Source organism: Phoenix dactylifera, chromosome 2 (assembly GCF_009389715.1).
Source record: "Phoenix dactylifera cultivar Barhee BC4 chromosome 2, palm_55x_up_171113_PBpolish2nd_filt_p, whole genome shotgun sequence".
Taxonomy (NCBI): Eukaryota; Viridiplantae; Streptophyta; class Magnoliopsida; order Arecales; family Arecaceae; genus Phoenix; species Phoenix dactylifera.
This window is the reverse complement of record NC_052393.1, coordinates 14,988,613-15,004,774: the sequence shown is the minus strand read 5'-3', so window position 1 is coordinate 15,004,774 and position 16,162 is coordinate 14,988,613. Positions and strand designations below refer to the sequence as shown.

Here is a 16,162-nt window from a genome sequence, read left to right as displayed (position 1 = left end):
AACATGCCCCATAACTCCAAAATGCCCCTTGACTGGCCTATCTTAGCATCTAAAAAAAAAAAGAACTACACGTGCTCAAAACCAGTTACCAGGACCGAGTTGTGTCCAAATATCATATGCAAACACCCACATTATCCACCCACTCATCTGGTCACCTCTCTTGGACCACCCATAAGATATAACCTAAGCGGACACAGATGCAGCATAGCCTCTCCAGTCTCCATGTCACACCCACTGCTTCTGTACATTCTGACACATGCCAAGCATTTTTACAAATCCTTCCTTATCTCCTCTTCCCACTCCTCCTGCCCTCCGAGATAATAAAAAAAGGCTACCTTTCACTCTTTTCCTCCTATTGCAATTAGACATAAGAGAAATGGAGGAAAGAAGCCCTTTTACTGGTACAGAAAATTAAATGAACCTTCAAGACAGGTAGGAATTTGTATAATTTACAAATCAACATTGATAAAAAATGTGTCATAAATATGTCACTATATTCATGTTTTTTCATCTATCAACACTCATGCATCATATGTGCATAGAACAAGATGCTAAAAATATCTGCATGTTCAGGTAGTGACAAGCATGTAGTTGACTATTGTTGTCACTGTTAACAAATAATCACTACCACGTTGTGTGCTAGTAAAGAAAAGGACATATTTAGTGTTGATCTTCATGAGCAGGTTCATGTGCAGTCTCCTTTTAGCCACTCTTGCCCTTCCCAACACATCTAACAGTTCTGAAAAGCAATATAAGATCTTAAAAAAGCATCTCAATCCTAACATGAGTATTTTAATTAGGCGGCCTCCTACACAGCTAATTTTGTGCGGTACATTAAATGTTCATCGATGCATCTATTTGGGGTTGAACAGTCTATTGATATGTGGTCGTTGTTGCCATAGCAAATGGATATGGAGCACTTGAAAGTACAATTTTGAAGGAACTTTGGCCCCGCTTTAGCTGCCCATGGGCCAGCAAGGGTATTTGACTTTTTAAGCAATTCACTTGGTTGACATCGCCTGCCTTCCACTCGTTATTTTCAACTAATGAAGAATTGGGCCTATCATAACACATCTGAAGCTGACGTTATCAAAGTCAATTTTAACATCAGTCTCATGATGTGACTGGTCATATTTTCATCATTTGTTTTGTCTTTCTTAAACATTTTATTTTGCCCCATTTATGACTAAGTAAAATATCTTCTCAATCATAACTATCTAAGTGGAAGAACATGCCATGATTGACTTCTAAAGGAAGTTAGGCTTCGTTATCTTCTGGAAAAAATGGCAGTCACCATTTCCCCTCTGATCATAAAACTGCATCAATCAGTACTCTAGCAATTGACAACTATCCTGTTACAAACAGTTTTCCTTAATAGTGACAAGCATAGATGAATCCACTGCCACTTCACTAAAAAAAACAAATATTGTCTTAGCATGGTGTACTCTTGGTCCCACATTGTGTTCATTTATCCAAACATTGTGCTTTATTGATCATATTAAACATTATGATTTTGTTTTCTTGCAGTGTGTAAACTTAACTCTATGGTGGCTTGGCCCCTTGTTCTTTTGGATCTACATATATCAGGCTATTATTTTCATCAATAGATCAATGTATTTCATGCTTCTTCCCAATTTTTGTTCTTCTTCTATCACCTCACTCTCTCACTAACTGACCTAAATTATGATATATGTAAAGTTGGATTTCAACACTTTTCAACTCTCCTATATTTCACATGATGCACAACCATGTGATATCTTCACTGAAGTTTCAGGACGAGCACCTTAGAATTATTAATCTGCTTCACAGTTACAAAGTTAAGAATAGGCTGAGAGAAGTGAAAGGCACATGATACAGACTCCCTATGTAAGACTACTTCTCGACAACGCAGTATGCAAGGTACAATATAAGTTTACTATTGAAGTCTGTGTACAAAACTTGATATATAAACAAGACCATGACACAGTTAATCATATATTAGGAAAACAATTTTAGCCATCAATCAATCATTTTATCTTATCTTAACTATCTCATAATATTTCATTCATATTCATCATCTTTCATGCCAAAGGCACCCATTTTACCTGAAGTGTTCACTCATCTTAAAATATAAAAATATCTAATGAAAGGACTGAAAAACATATTCCATATATGTAGTGAAATAGCCTAAACAATTAAAAGGTCTCTTTGTTAGGATGTGAATTAAAAGAGAATCATACCCACGGATCCATTGCCGGAAAGTCTTCACCTTTCTTTAACTTTATATAAAGCTGCCCATCATATACCTCACGAAGGAACTGCCTAACAAAAAATTAAATTAAAAATGTAAATTCTTTCTCTTTATAGAGTAAATAGTCACACGTAATGACAGATCATGGCCATATCATTAAAAGCCTGAAGTAGAAATAGGTTTCATTCTAGTGCTTGAAAATCAAGGTACCAACGGTACGAGGCGTACCATACCATACTGGTTTCGTACCGGTATCTGGTACGGGTGGCGTATTGACACTCAGTACGCCAAAAAAATCTCATACCATACCATACCGACCTATGCTCGTGTGGCACCGGTACAGGGTCCGGTACCAAAACGGCGAACTTTGCTGAAAATAATATTCCAAATCCTATTGTTACATTAATGAAGTGGATCTATTTAGTTTTTAACTACATTAACCAGAAAGTAAAGGAAATTGCTTTTAACAGTCACTGTATGTAAAGCAAATGATAAAGGATATTTTCATAAAATAAATGAACCTTAAAAAATATAGATGTGTGCAAGTGTGATCATTTAACTTAATATGAACAAGTGTTCAGTTGGAACAATAAACTGAGTTGAGACTAAAAATAAGGTAACACAGAAACTACAAATGCTAGTATAGTTACTCTAGCTAGTCTATGCGGTTTCTTTTCCATCAATATCAAATCCTTAAGTGATACAGAAGTGCCTGAATTTTACATTAAAGAAAAAAAGATAGAATTGCCCCCTTAATCTGCTTCTTTCTTGTAAGAATTATGGTTCCAGTAGCAGGGCTGAGAGTCTATAATGTGAAAAAGAGCCACCATGCTCAACCCAAAATCAAATCGAAGTACACCTAGTCACCTACTAACAATTCTGAGCATGAAAAATGTCATTTCAAAATATATCCTGCCCAGGGCATTAGTATATGAAAGTATTAAATTGACTTAAGACTTTTGGGCTTAACATAAGATGCGAGAGTTTGTAACAGCAACCTTCTCATGAACATATAGACAACCAACAACCATTCTTTTAGTCCTCTTGGAGATTGTTGATGTAGGATGACTCTTTACTTCATTTGTTTGCCGTTTCGGTACCGGATCCTATACCAATACCATCCTATTACAGTATTGATAACCTTGCAGAAGAGCCAGCTTTGCGTACTCTCAGTACGCCCCCTGTACCGCATCACCGATTCAGTACAGTATGGTCGGTATGTACCACTACCGACTGGTATGGCAAGCCTTGCTTCGTCAGTAGGATAATATATAATTAAAAAAGTAGATTTCTTGTAGCAAGTGTATCTTCAAAAGGTTTTCAGTTCTAATCCACTCGAATAGTATGTGAGACACCCTGTTATTCTGATTCAGCAATATGATCTAGCTTCAACACTCTAACTCTGGGCAATAACAACAAAAGTTCAAAATGAGGTATTATATCCTTTAACAAGGGGAGAACTTGCCAATCCACTTCAATATATTTCTCAAGACAAAAAGGAACTCGGAAACACTAATAAAAAACTGAACCAAGATCATCTTGGAGTTACCGACTAGACCAAAGAAGACAATTGGAAAGACATAATTTTAGTTAGTGTTGAGCTGGTATAAAACAAGAGTGTTGTAAACTCAATAATAGGCCCATGAGATGTATCTAGTATTTGAAAGAGCATTGCTTTTACTTGGGCAATTTGTCTGTTCTCACCTACTCAATGATGCCCTAAATTTATAGTAACGTGTGGGTGAGCTCTTGATCATTGGAATCAATGTTTGGCACATTCTAGGGATTTTGATCATCCACTTCATTTTGAAGAAGCAACAATGTCAGAAATCATATTCATTTAGTTGACTTTGACTTTATTTTTATGTTTTAGAGTGAGTTTTCTGACTTGAAGTTGAGATAAAATAACCTAGCAAGCTAACAAAAGGCTTACATTAGATGGTGACATGGTTTAATTTAAGACATATACCACATCGTCCAGCTTAAGTTTATGGGGGCTTGAGAATCAACACATGACAAAAGCGGGATGGAGGAGGCGATGGAGGGTGAAAGAGAGAGAAAGTAGCAAGTGGCCTTTCACACCTCTATTGGACATCTTTAGTCTGTAACCCCCTACATCGCCCATGCCTTATCTCCCTCTTGTCTGTCTCTCAACCAGCCATTTGAAAAGACATCTTAGCAATGTCTGCTATGCCGGAACCAAGGCTCGAACCAGTTGCCCAATGGCACGGGTCGGTACGCTCTTGTATCGTTCCGTGCCGGGCCCATACCGACACAGTAGAGGAGGTAGGGGAGAGGGAGAACAGAAGAGAGAAAAAAAGAGAGAGAGAAGCAGGGTAGCGGAGGCCGGCGAGCCGTGTAGAACCATGCGGAGGAGGGGCTCCGCTCTGGTTCCCCTCTTTCATTCCAAACAGGGATCCCGGAGGAGGCCTCTTTTTAATTTGGCGATTTTTAAGTAAAATCGGCAAGCGATTTGCCGATTTCACTTAAAAATCGGCAAATTAAAAAGGGGTCCCCTCCAGAACCTCCTCCTCCGCACGGCTCGCTAGCCTCTGCCGGTCGGCCTCTGCGGCCCTCTCTCTTCCTTCCTCTCCCTCTCTTTCCCGCTCGCTCTCTCTCTCTCTCTCTCTTTTCTTCTCTTTCCTTCTCTTTCTCCCGCTTCATTGACTTTTATTTCGTTTCGGTCACCGAAACCATTCCGGTCCACTACCGGTACGGTCGGTACGCCCCGAACCGTTCGGTTTGGGACAGTTCCGCCGACCATGCATCTTAGGACTCAAGAAGCAATATATTATGGTTGCAGTTCTTGAGAAAACATATTGCAGCTTAGTTTTCAAAGTTAGCATACTCTGCACTTTAATCTTTGATTTATTTACAGATTCCAGAAAGAAATCAGATCTTATATCAATTTCAGATTGTATGAAGGTGTAGATTCAATCGTCACAATCTTTTGTACATCTGTGGTATCAAAGAATCTCAAGGTCATAAGTTAATATCTGAGTATTCATTTTAGCTAAATCATATATATGATTTTGGGGTGTCGGTGTCCTATTAAGAAATATCTCTTAAAATGTGAGATGTAATGATTACAATTTAAAAGCTCGGTAGATTTTAAGGGGAGAAAAAAGAAAAAAAGAAAGAGAGATATAGAGAGACAGAACGAAAATCTCTCTTTTCAATTTTTGCAGGACAACCAGCAAATTAGACTATAGTTTTCCTGAAGCAACATGATCATGTAACATGTACATGAACAAAGCAGCCCTTTTATTAATTCAGTAACAGCGTCATGCTAGACGCAACCCCAGCACTAATGCAGAAAAATATCAAGAACTTGTAACCCCAGCTACTTAGAGAGAAAGAATAGGATATGAAACCTACTTAGCGATCTAAAAGAATTCAATTTGCAAGAAAAGAGCAACACTACAAAAATATCAATCTACGCAACAAAAAAACGAACATGCAACCTACTTGGACAAAAACACAGTCTGACAATCAGCGGCATCAATTTCTCGCCACCCAACATCTTTCTAGCAAAATAAAAAAAAAGAAAGCATCAAACGAATTTCCAGACAAGAAAAGAAAGAAATCCGGAAAAAAGAAGGCCAGAAAGAAAAGGAAATAAACAGGAGAAATATATGGAGGATTACGGGTGGGCTGGTATAGGAGTCGAAGGCGAACCCAGCGAGCACGACAGCAAGGTTGATATCAAAAGGAGGCCGCTGCGCCTCCTCCGAGCCGGAACGAAGGACCGCTTGGCCGCCGCCGCCGCCGCTTGCTCTTCCGCGGGGCCTCAAAACCCGAACTTTCTTGGGTATTTCGAAGCAGAAAGCCCTCGCGTCCCACGTAGAGACGGGTTTCTTGATACGAACGGAGGGTCTCGAAGAAGTAGGCAAGGAGAAGGGATGAAAGGGAAAGGAGCGGAGAGGAGGAACGTGGGAGCCCTTCAGAGTAGCCATTAGCGAGGGGCTTCGATGGGAGCTTCTACTGAAGCGCGGAGACCATCATTCTTCTTTACAACGTGGTCCTCTCTCTTCTTGATTGATAATAGCGAGGGAAGAAAAGGAGATAAGGAGAGGGAACTTGTAACGGCGACGGCAGGGAGGATGCCATGTTTCCATAACAGCGTTATTATATGATAACAGAGCTCGGTCAAACTGCTTCTTCACTCGCGTGCTTCCGGTTGCAACAGCTTTATTCATGCACGTCCAACATCAATTGGTTATGAAGTAGATCAATTGGAGACATGGTCCGGCTAATGTGTGTCGACCTGGACTCAACCAATTCTATTTAATGACCATATTCTAGCCATCATTTACCACATGACCATATATTTAAATAAGTATTCCATATTATAACAAATTATTTTGCTAAATAATTTGTTATAATATCTGCTATATTTTTCTCTATTTTTTCTCAATCATACATATTCTCAATCATACATAGAGAGAGTGAAGATGTAAGCTGGTCATTATTTTCTGATGTATTTGGTTCGTAGCTAGAATTAGAATCAAAATTAAAAAATCAAATAAAGACATATTTGGTTGGAAGGAATTAGGCTATGAAATGGGATAGGAATGAGTTGACTCCCATTCCTACTATTTAGTTGGGGAGACTCCCATTCCTATTCTAATCTCCCCAAATTCAATCTAACTCTCACTTAATATTCAAATCCTATTCTGATTCTAATCACGAACCAAATACGTCAAAGAATATGATCATTCCGCTATCCATTCCAAGCCATTTCAATTGCGATTCCGATTTACATTTCGACCGTGAACCAAATGCATCCCAGATATAAGGATATTTTTGGAAAATCAATAAAAGAGAGAAATATTTTTATTTATTTGATCGAGCGGAGTTAGAGTTTAGATATTAAGGCCCGATCGATCTCAAGTCGACTTTTGAGTCTGAATATTTTTAACGAATCAAACTCGAACATTTAGCTACTCGCCTCGGCATAGCTCAATTGCACAACCTAGGATGACAATGTTTACTACCGTGGCGTTTGAAGATGCGAAGAAGGTGCTAGAAAATTGTCAACCAAATATGGAGGTTAGAATTACCGGGTTTTCAGACTTTGCAACGAGCCCTTCAGCATGCAATCTGGAACAGGGGTTTGGACTTAAAAGGAAAGCTGTCCTCTGCACTAATATCTCGCACGACTTGGACAATACGGCTTGCAGAAACCTTGATCATAAAATGGAGCTTTGCCTCTCCTAGAGAGATGCAAACCTTGATATTCCCCGGTTGCATAAATCTTAAAAGTATATGTTACCAATTGAGACTACAGTATATGTTACTGAATGGCAGATATTACCAAGGACATGAATTGGCATCTTCATGGAGGTCTTATCTTGCGTCATCTTGAGATTCTGAATCCATATTGCTAGCCACCATGGAGCTCGAGAAATGGGATAGAATTGTAGTGCTAATTTGCAACAGTCAAGAAGTAATAACCATTTTAGCATTAAATTACAACACAAAACCCAGGCTCGTATGGCACTACAAAGCACAAATTACATCTTTAACCCACAAAATATGGATTGATATTGTTGGGGGAAAAATTGATCGCTCAAAGCACATGGTCAAATCGTCGACACTTGATGACGGATGTGATGACAGCAAGCATACTCTCAGCAATCACGACCTCAGAGCGCCCGACCTCGGGGTGCCCGACCTCAGAGCGCCCGACCTCAGAGCACTCGACCTCGGCATCGACGACCCCAGAGCTCACGACCACGATCTCGGCATGACCTTGGCAGGATGGTCTCGGCTGAGTTAAGCCCGATCGACCTCAAGGCCAAGAAAGACCCAGTTAAAGGAAGAAACCGACCCCCACTCCAACGAAAATGAAGTCCTCCATATCCGGGATCAAATCCCACGATTTCCGCCTCAACGGCTGCCGACATTTAAATTCACGCGACCTCAAGGGATCGCCAGCTAAACAGAAATCTCGGGCCGATTACGGTAATCTTTTGGTGGCCAACATCGCCAGCAAAATGAAAAATGCAAACATGAGAAGAAGAAAAATAAGATCAGGCTGTCTCTGAAGTAGAGCCGACTTCGGGAGCGGCCACGGGAGCAACCTCAGGTGCGACCTCGGGAGCGGCCTCAGGTGCGACCTCAAGAGCAGCTTCAGGTGCACCCTCCGAAGCAGACTCAAGAGCCACTTCAGGAGCACCCCCAACTGCTTCTCTAGAGGGGACCTTGCGAGCAACTTGCTCAGCTGCCCCGGCCTCGGCCTCGGCCTCAACGATGGCACACTCAGTCTCGGCCTCAGGACTCTCGGGCGCATTGTCAAGCGCGTCGTCATCCTTGGGGCTTTTGGGTGCGCTGTCGTCCTCAGCGACCCCTAGACGAGGTTAGAGACTGCTGAGGTCAAGCTTGGGGCAAAGCTTCCAAACTTGGGACAGGCAACGGATGAGCCCGTCAACCACCTCTTCCTCCATCAGATCCCGGAACTCGGCCGACTCGTGGAAGATCTGCACCGCATTCCGGGCTCGCTCTGATGCCCTCTTCTCTCGAGCCTCGAGTTGCTCGATCTTCAGCCAGAGAACTCCCACTTCATACTTCTGGCCTGAGAGCCCGGACTGGGCATCAGCCAAGCGGGCCTCGGCCGCACGAAGGGTTGACCTGGTGAGGGTGTGCGAAGCTTCCTCCTCCTGAAAATGCTTAGTTATGAGCTTGAGCTCGGATTCAAGAGCCTCCACCCTCACAGCGGATTCCTTCCACCTGGCCTCGCCCTCGGCGAGCTTTTTCTCTGCGACCTCCTCCCCTCTCTGGCTCCTCCGAGCCCGAGCCTGGTAGTCAGCCGCCGTAGAGACTAGCATGTCGATATCATGGAGGTGCTGTAACAAGAACAGGTAAAGGTCAACCAAAATAAAATCCGGAGGGGTACGAGAATGAAAGTGCTGGAAAAAACTTATCCGGATGGCCAAGCAGTAGGCCTGGTCAACAAAATCACTGACCCAGATGGCATCAAGCTCAACATGGTCAGTCGGAAGCAGTGCGCAGCGGATGACTTGGCGAGCAACTTCGCTATTGTGGAGCGCGGAGTCATCCTCGAAGATCACCCACTCAGGGCAATAGAGCTTTCTCTCGGGGCGATCCTCAACCCCCGAGGAGCTCGGGACATCGGGCCTCGAAGGGCCCGGCAAAGGGCCTGACAAAGGAGCTCGGGAAGAGCTCGGGACCTCGAGGCCGCTCCCCGCCTCCGGTCCTGAGCGCCACAGGCAAATGACTTTGCGGAGTTGCGGGCTCTCGAAGGGCCCGAGGTCGGGCGAGCATGGGCCACCGGCTCCCCTGCGGCCTCGGCAGGAATCGCGCTCGACAGAAGCTGCGCGCTCGGTAGGGGAAGCCTCCTCCGGTCCAGACTCCCCTACCTTCTTTCGGCTGTTCTTCCGAACAAGCTGAGGGGTTTCAGCTTCGAGGTCCTCAACCTCTATGGGAGCAGAGGTCGAGGCCGACCTAGCCCTCTTCTTGGGCGTAGGGCGAGCTCCGCCAGCCTCGGCTGCCATTTTTTGGTATCGGACGAGCAGGGCTTCGTTGCTCGACACCATCCCTGAGGTCTCTGAAAAAGAAAAAAAAAGCACAAGTTTCAGATCAACTCAAAAAAAAAGAGCAAAAAGCGGAACGAAAAAATGACGCACAACCGCCCTTACCCTTGAGGCACGCCGAGCTCAGGCCGACATTTATTAGGGTCTCCTCGCTCAGGAGGTCATTCAGACCCCCTTTAGACAGCGAAGAGCCTGAAGGATTCTCTGCTCGCCCTCGGTTAACACAAGAGCTATATTATTGGCCTTGATATCGGCTGGCCCCACGTCGGGTTGAACCCCCCATGAAAGCTTGGAGGAAAGAAAGAAAAATTTCTCCTTCCACCCACGAATGGAAGAAGGAGCACCTTGAAAAAATGGTCTACCTTCCCGAAGGGCAAAATACAACCATCCTCCGTCTGCGGGGTTAGACTTTAACATGTAACACCCGTGAAAAACATTGACCGAGGTCGGTATGCCGTGAGCAAGGCAAAAAGATAGAAAACCAATTATTATCCTCCACGAGTTAGGAGCGAGATGCGCTGGAACGAGGCGATACATCTCCAGGAGCTCGTTCACAAACCCGTGCAGGAGGCATCTCAGGCCGGCCCGAAGTGTGTCCACGTACACTCCGACCCGACTTGGAGGGGGCCTCGTAACTCTGTCCCATGGCCCTGTGAACTCAAGGGTGAACTCGCATGGGAATGAGAATTGGGTTCAAAGCACACCCAATTCTCCCTCGGTCAGGCTCGACCTTATCCTGTCCGAATCGTGGCTCATCTCCGGCCCGACTTCCTTCCCACGAGAAGAAGCCCCAGCAGAAGATGAGGGACCACCAGACATCCTTCCCGCTCACAAAAAAAGAGAGGAAGAAGAAGGAAACCGAGGAAGAAGAAGAAGATCGAGGAAGAAGAAGAAGAAGAAAACTGAAGAAAAAGAAGAAGAGAAAACAAGCCTCCAAGCAAGCGTGGGAGGAAACCTACCGTGGTCCCCACTGAAAGCGCCGACGACTAGAAATGGGGGACCGAGAAAGACCTCCAGAAAATACTCAAAGGCACCTTCGGAAAATATGAACAACAATCGGAAAGAAGCAAAACGAAGAAAGGAAGAGACAAAAATTACGGCAGCCAAATAAAGGCTTTTAGGGCCAGGCTAGGGTTTATATAGACCCTCCCAATGGTTCAGATCGATAAGGGCAAGCCGCGCCTCCCATCCAGATCGCGCCACGTGCCGATCTCAGAAATCAAACCAACGTATCAATCTAGATCGTCGCTTTAAAAGCAGAATCGAAACGGCGTCTCGTCGAATACTAGAGCCTCATCATGAACCCACGACTCGAAACCACCTCAAAAAACAAAAAGCCGCCGCCTCGTGCTCTCATTGAAGACGCCCTAAAGCGCTCAAAATGACGAAACAATTTAAAGCCGCCTGATCTCGCCAGCATGATAAAAATAGCTACTTCCTTCGCCCGAGCTCGGAAACGGCTCGAACTCGGAAGTCGGGGGTACTGTTGGAGGAAAAACGGGTCGCTCAAAGCACATGGTCAAATTGCCGACACTTGATGACAGACGTGACGACAGCAAGCATACTCTCAGCAGTCACAACCTCAAAGCGCCCGACCTCAGAGCACTCGACCTCGGCATCGATGACCCCAGAGCTCACGACCACGATCTCGGCATGACCTTGGCAGGCATGGTCTTGGCTGAGTTAAGCCCGATCGACCTCAAGGCTAAGAAAGACCCAGTCAAAGAAAGAAACCAACCCCCACTCCACCGAAAATGAAGTCCTCCATATCCGGGATCAAATCCTGCGATTTCCGTCTCAACGGCTGTAGACATTTAAATTCACGCGACCTCAACGGATCGCCAGCTAGCCAGAAATCTCGGGCCGATTCCGATAATTCATTGATTCGCACGATCACGCCCGATCACAGGTAACCGCTACATCCCTTCCTATAAGAAGGGGGGAGCTCTATGCAGGGGACCTCCTCTTCCTCCCCGGCCAATAATACATCTCTAGATCATCACTTTCCTCTCCATTACTTCTCTCCATTAAAAGCCCCTCTCTGACTTAAGCATCGGAGGGCCTACACCGGAACCCCGGCCACAGGCTTCTTGCAGGTCCGCCGAAGACTGCCGTACGCCACCATATCACCAGCCGGAGCTCTTCCTCCTCAGTCTACGGTCATCCTCGGGTCCAATTTCCAGCAACAGATATATTTAAAATTACAAGCCATAGGCCCCACTTCCTTTGTAATGGCCCAAGAGATAGCATGACATAAATGCATGATGTGCACATCTCTCTCTCTCTCTCTCTCTCTCTCTCTCTCTCTCTCTCTCTCTCTCTCCCCGCATATGTCTCTCATACACAGAGATAGAGCAATTATTTCTCATATTGTGTCTACGAAGCATGAATATATAGCTAAAAAATAGCATTAATTTTGTGGTCTTTAGAGAAACATACGACCATATAGGACTTTGTATATATATGTGTGCAAACATAATACGTTGACATTGTAGAGTAAAAGGCAAGAACAGAATTTTTTTAAAATTTTTTAAAAAACTAACAGTTAGCTAATAAATCCTAATTCTAATTAAACAATTTTGCAAACTCATCACTAAAAAATAAAAACAACTGCGAAGAATAATGGCTAGCGTCCCAGGACTTTTATTCAAGGGACCTCCACTTAGACATGAAGCCCTTCACAAACTAGATTGGTGCAAAACTGCAAATGCTTCCCTCATCCTCACCCTAATCTCTTGCTGCAATCCAACCCACAAAACTATCCGCAAAGCATCAACTTGGCAATCTCCAGTGCAGTGGAATAAAAACAACCTTCCCAATGTCTGGACTCTGGAGTCCTCTCCAATAATGCATAAGTTCCAGGTCCTACGATTACCAGTAACATCGAAGTTTGGCCAGCCGCCTTAGCGAGCAGTTGGCAATACTCCTAAGCATCACGTCGACTGGCCGCCCAATTAACGAGACCAAGTTGCTTAACCGGCCGTCCAAACGCATGGCGTTCGCCAAAATTCGCGACTCTCTCGTGATGGCCATCGCCAGCGAGTTCCCGAAGCCTCCAGGAGCGCACGCCACCGCGTAGAGATCGGCAAACGTGTCGCCGTCCCCAGTTCAGAAGGGACACGCGGGGTCTTCCCATTGGCCCTACTTCTGTGCGTTGAACTCGGGAGCAACTCACGCTTGGACAAAACCAACCGTCCGTTTAAAAAGAATGGAGAGAGTAATCCTAGCCGCAGGTTATCGCGTGGCTTAAACGACGCGCGAACAACGAAGCCAACGGATCCTTCGAGATCTCTCGCCTGTATAATGTATATAGAGGCTCGCTCTCCTCCACTCATTTATCTAAACAACGTGACCACCGAAATATAGGGAGAGAGTTTTAGCTAAAAATATATATTTATAGAGAGAGAGGGAGAAGGGGAGAAGGGGACGATCGGAATGGCGTTGAATTTAGGTCACCAAATCGGGGTGCTCTGCGGGACGCCGGTGGCGGAGCACGGCGGCGAGCAGCCGGCGACGGCGGTGAGCGCGGCGGCGGTGTGGAGGCCACAGGTGCCGCTGGCGAACCTGCGGTGCCGGCGGCTAGGGGCCGGGGAGATCGACCAGATGTCGCCGCCGGTTAGTCCCTGTCGGTCGCCGGTGCTGGGGGCGACGAGGCCGGACCTGTCGGTGGCGTGCCAGGCGCTGGTGACGGACGCGGCGGCGGAGACGGCGGAGGGGGAGGTGAGGGAGTACGGCGGCCGGGCGGAGATGGGAATGGGGAAGGGGGTGCCGGTGTACGTGATGCTGCCGCTGGACACGGTGAGGCCGGGGGGCGGGGTGAACCGGCGGAAGGCGATGAATGCGAGCTTGCAGGCGCTGAAGAGCGCGGGGGTGGAGGGGGTGATGGTGGATGTTTGGTGGGGGATCGTGGAGGCGGAGCGGCCGGGGGAGTACGACTGGGGAGGTTATTCCGATCTGATGGAGATGGCGAGGCGGATCGGCCTCAAGGTCCAGGCCGTTATGTCCTTCCACCAGTGCGGCGGGAACGTCGGTGACTCTTGCACGTGCGTATCCTTCTCCCCTCCTGCTCTTTATCTCTTTCTATTTGTTTTTCTATATATTTCTTTTTTTCCTTCCTGTACGGGCCGCTCGCGTGCCGGCAACGGCAGGGTCGCATGCGCTTGGTAGTTGCGATTCCGCGGAAAGCATGTGATTCATCACGTGATTTTCGAGTCTGTTCACGTGGAGCGCTAGCGTCCGTTCACGGGATCATGCCTAAAATGGTGATGCGGGTGCAGGATACCGCTGCCGAGATGGGTGCTGGAGGAGATGGAGAAGGACCCGGACCTGGCCTACACGGACCAGTGGGGACGCCGGAACTACGAGTACGTCTCTCTAGGCTGCGACGCCCTCCCCCTCCTCAAGGGCCGCACCCCCGCCCAGTGCTACGCCGACTTCATGCGCGCCTTCCGCGACCGCTTCCAACCCCGTCTCGGCTCCACCATCGTCGTAAGTCTCTTCTCGGCTCCGTTCCTCATCAAACTTCGAATCAGATCAAACCTAACCTAACCTAACCTAACGCATCGAGACTCTCTTCTTCTTTACGTGTCGCCAGGAGATACAAGTTGGAATGGGGCCCGCAGGCGAGCTCCGATTTCCATCGTATCCCGAGCTCAACGGCACCTGGAAGTACCCCGGCATCGGCGCTTTCCAGTGCTATGATAAGGTATTTATTCTTTTGGATTCTGATTGAGAGATCGCGGGATTGTGATCAGATCTCACCGGAAAGTTTGCTTTTGGCTGTGTTGCAGTATATGCTGAGCAGCCTGAAGGCGGCGGCGGAGGTGGCGGGGAAGCCGGAGTGGGGCCACGGTGGTCCCTCCGACGCCGGGAACTACAACAGCTGGCCGGAGGACGCCCCGTTCTTCCAGCGCGAGGGCGGATGGAACGGCCCGTACGGCGAGTTCTTCCTCACCTGGTACTCCCAGATGCTCCTCGACCACGGCGAGCGCGTCCTCTCCGCCGCGACTTCTGTCTTCCATGGCGCCGGCGTCAAGATCTCCGTCAAGGTCGCCGGCATCCACTGGCACTACGGCACCCGCTCCCACGCCCCTGAGCTAACCGCCGGCTACTACAATACCCGCTTCCGCGACGGTTACCTCCCGATCGCGCAGATGCTGGGCCGGCACGGGGCGGTGTTCAACTTCACGTGCGTGGAGATGCGGGACGAGGAGCAGTCCGGGGAGGCTTGCTGCCGGCCGGAGGGGCTGGTGCGGCAGGTCGCGGCGGCGGCGCGGGCGGCCGGGGTGGGGCTCGCCGGGGAGAACGCGCTGCCGCGGTACGACGAGACGGCGCACGACCAGATCGTGCAGACGGCCGTAGAGGGCGAGAAGATGAAGGCGTTCACGTACCTCAGGATGGGGCCGGATTTGTTCCAGCCGGATAATTGGAGGCGGTTCGTGGCGTTCGTCAAGAGAATGGGAGAGGGGAGGGAAGGTGGAGGCCAGTGCCGGGAACAAGTGGAAAGGGAGGCGGAGAAATTCGTGCACGCCACCGGCCCGCTGGTCCAGGAGGCTGCCGTGGCGTTGATGAACGGCTAAACGAAAAAATAACGGGGTACACTGTATTTGAATTTGCACCTTTTATTTGTAACATTGGAGTATATATTACCGGTGGTGGGGAGAGTGAAGTACTGAAGTGGGGATATATTGTTTTCAGTTTGTTGCAGTTATTACAGTGGACTCGGATCATTACAGTGGGGAGTGTGAAATGATCAAATTATTGGCGTATATTATCTGTTGCTCGAAGGTTAATGAAGTGTTTGTCCTTTTTTTTTTTTGTTGTTGGTCCTTTACTTGCTGCTTCTACATATAACAACGGATGCTTATCATCTCGAGTACCTTTTTTGCCATGATATGCAAGAGCTTCAATTCTAGCTGCAGTTTTTTTACTCCTCTGAAATGTGGTGAAATTACTGGGCATATAATTGCAAAAATGCTAGGAGACTTAGCTGCAAAAAGAAATTGAAGAAAACAGAGATGGAGCTCCACATGATATTGTCAAAATGGTGGTTAATGTTGCGGCCTTCCGATCCGACAACAGCACAGTCCCAACCAACTGACGACGGGGGAAATTTTTTCCAACCTGTGCGTCCAGCACCGACGGAGGGATATCCGCACGGTTTTGCCCCACAAAAGGCGCCTGGTGATGAAAGAGGTTTCCCCTTCTTATAAGGCATAGACCTTTCCGCTACCTAGTCGGTATGGGACTAAATTCGGCACCACACCCATAACATAGCCCCCCCAGCGGGAAGGTCCTGGGCCGGTTGTACGGAAAGGCCCCTTCCTGGCGCGCCATCTGTTGCGGGCCTTCTGACCCAACAACAGCAAAGTCCCAA

At 47.0% G+C, this 16,162-nt stretch overlaps 2 protein-coding genes across 8 annotated transcripts in view; one reads left to right on the top strand and one right to left on the bottom strand.

The window, feature by feature from the left end:
- The window catches only part of LOC103695549, a 46,670-nt gene extending 40,350 nt beyond the window's left edge, over window positions 1-6,320 (bottom strand). For 5 of the 7 annotated variants that reach the window (XR_003383175.2, XR_005510348.1, XM_039123200.1 and 2 more), the window contains exons 1-3: window positions 5,878-6,320; window positions 5,699-5,757; window positions 2,220-2,301 (exon numbers count right to left, since the gene is read on the bottom strand). Coding sequence is in view for 5 of the 7 variants with exons in the window: in XM_039123200.1 (XP_038979128.1) it covers window positions 2,220-2,301; window positions 5,699-5,757; window positions 5,878-6,186 (450 nt within the window). In the remaining 2 variants the exon portion in view is untranslated. Of the gene's footprint in view, window positions 1-2,219; window positions 2,302-5,698; window positions 5,758-5,877 lie in introns of those variants that run through there. The other 2 variants (XM_039123207.1, XM_039123211.1) reach the window with 2 other exon arrangements.
- Window positions 6,321-13,122: 6,802 nt separating this feature from the next.
- LOC103695546 (beta-amylase 1, chloroplastic) lies at window positions 13,123-15,661 on the top strand. The gene is made up of 4 exons (XM_008776910.4): window positions 13,123-13,829; window positions 14,064-14,274; window positions 14,381-14,491; window positions 14,577-15,661. The coding sequence occupies exons 1-4, from the start codon at window positions 13,222-13,224 to the stop codon at window positions 15,363-15,365; spliced, it is 1,719 nt and encodes a 572-aa protein (XP_008775132.1). The 5' UTR covers window positions 13,123-13,221; the 3' UTR covers window positions 15,366-15,661.
- Window positions 15,662-16,162: the final 501 nt, after the last annotated feature.

What these genes read in the sequence shown, in the direction of transcription:
- LOC103695546 (XM_008776910.4), top strand. Translation starts at nt 13,222, where the DNA reads ATGGCGTTGAATTTAGGTCACCAAATCGGGGTGCTCTGCGGGACGCCG. An exon ending in AACGTCGGTGACTCTTGCAC is followed by an intron (nt 13,830 to 14,063) that starts GTGCGTATCCTT and finishes ATGCGGGTGCAG; the next exon opens with GATACCGCTGCCGAGATGGG. An exon ending in GTCTCGGCTCCACCATCGTC is followed by an intron (nt 14,275 to 14,380) that starts GTAAGTCTCTTC and finishes ACGTGTCGCCAG; the next exon opens with GAGATACAAGTTGGAATGGG.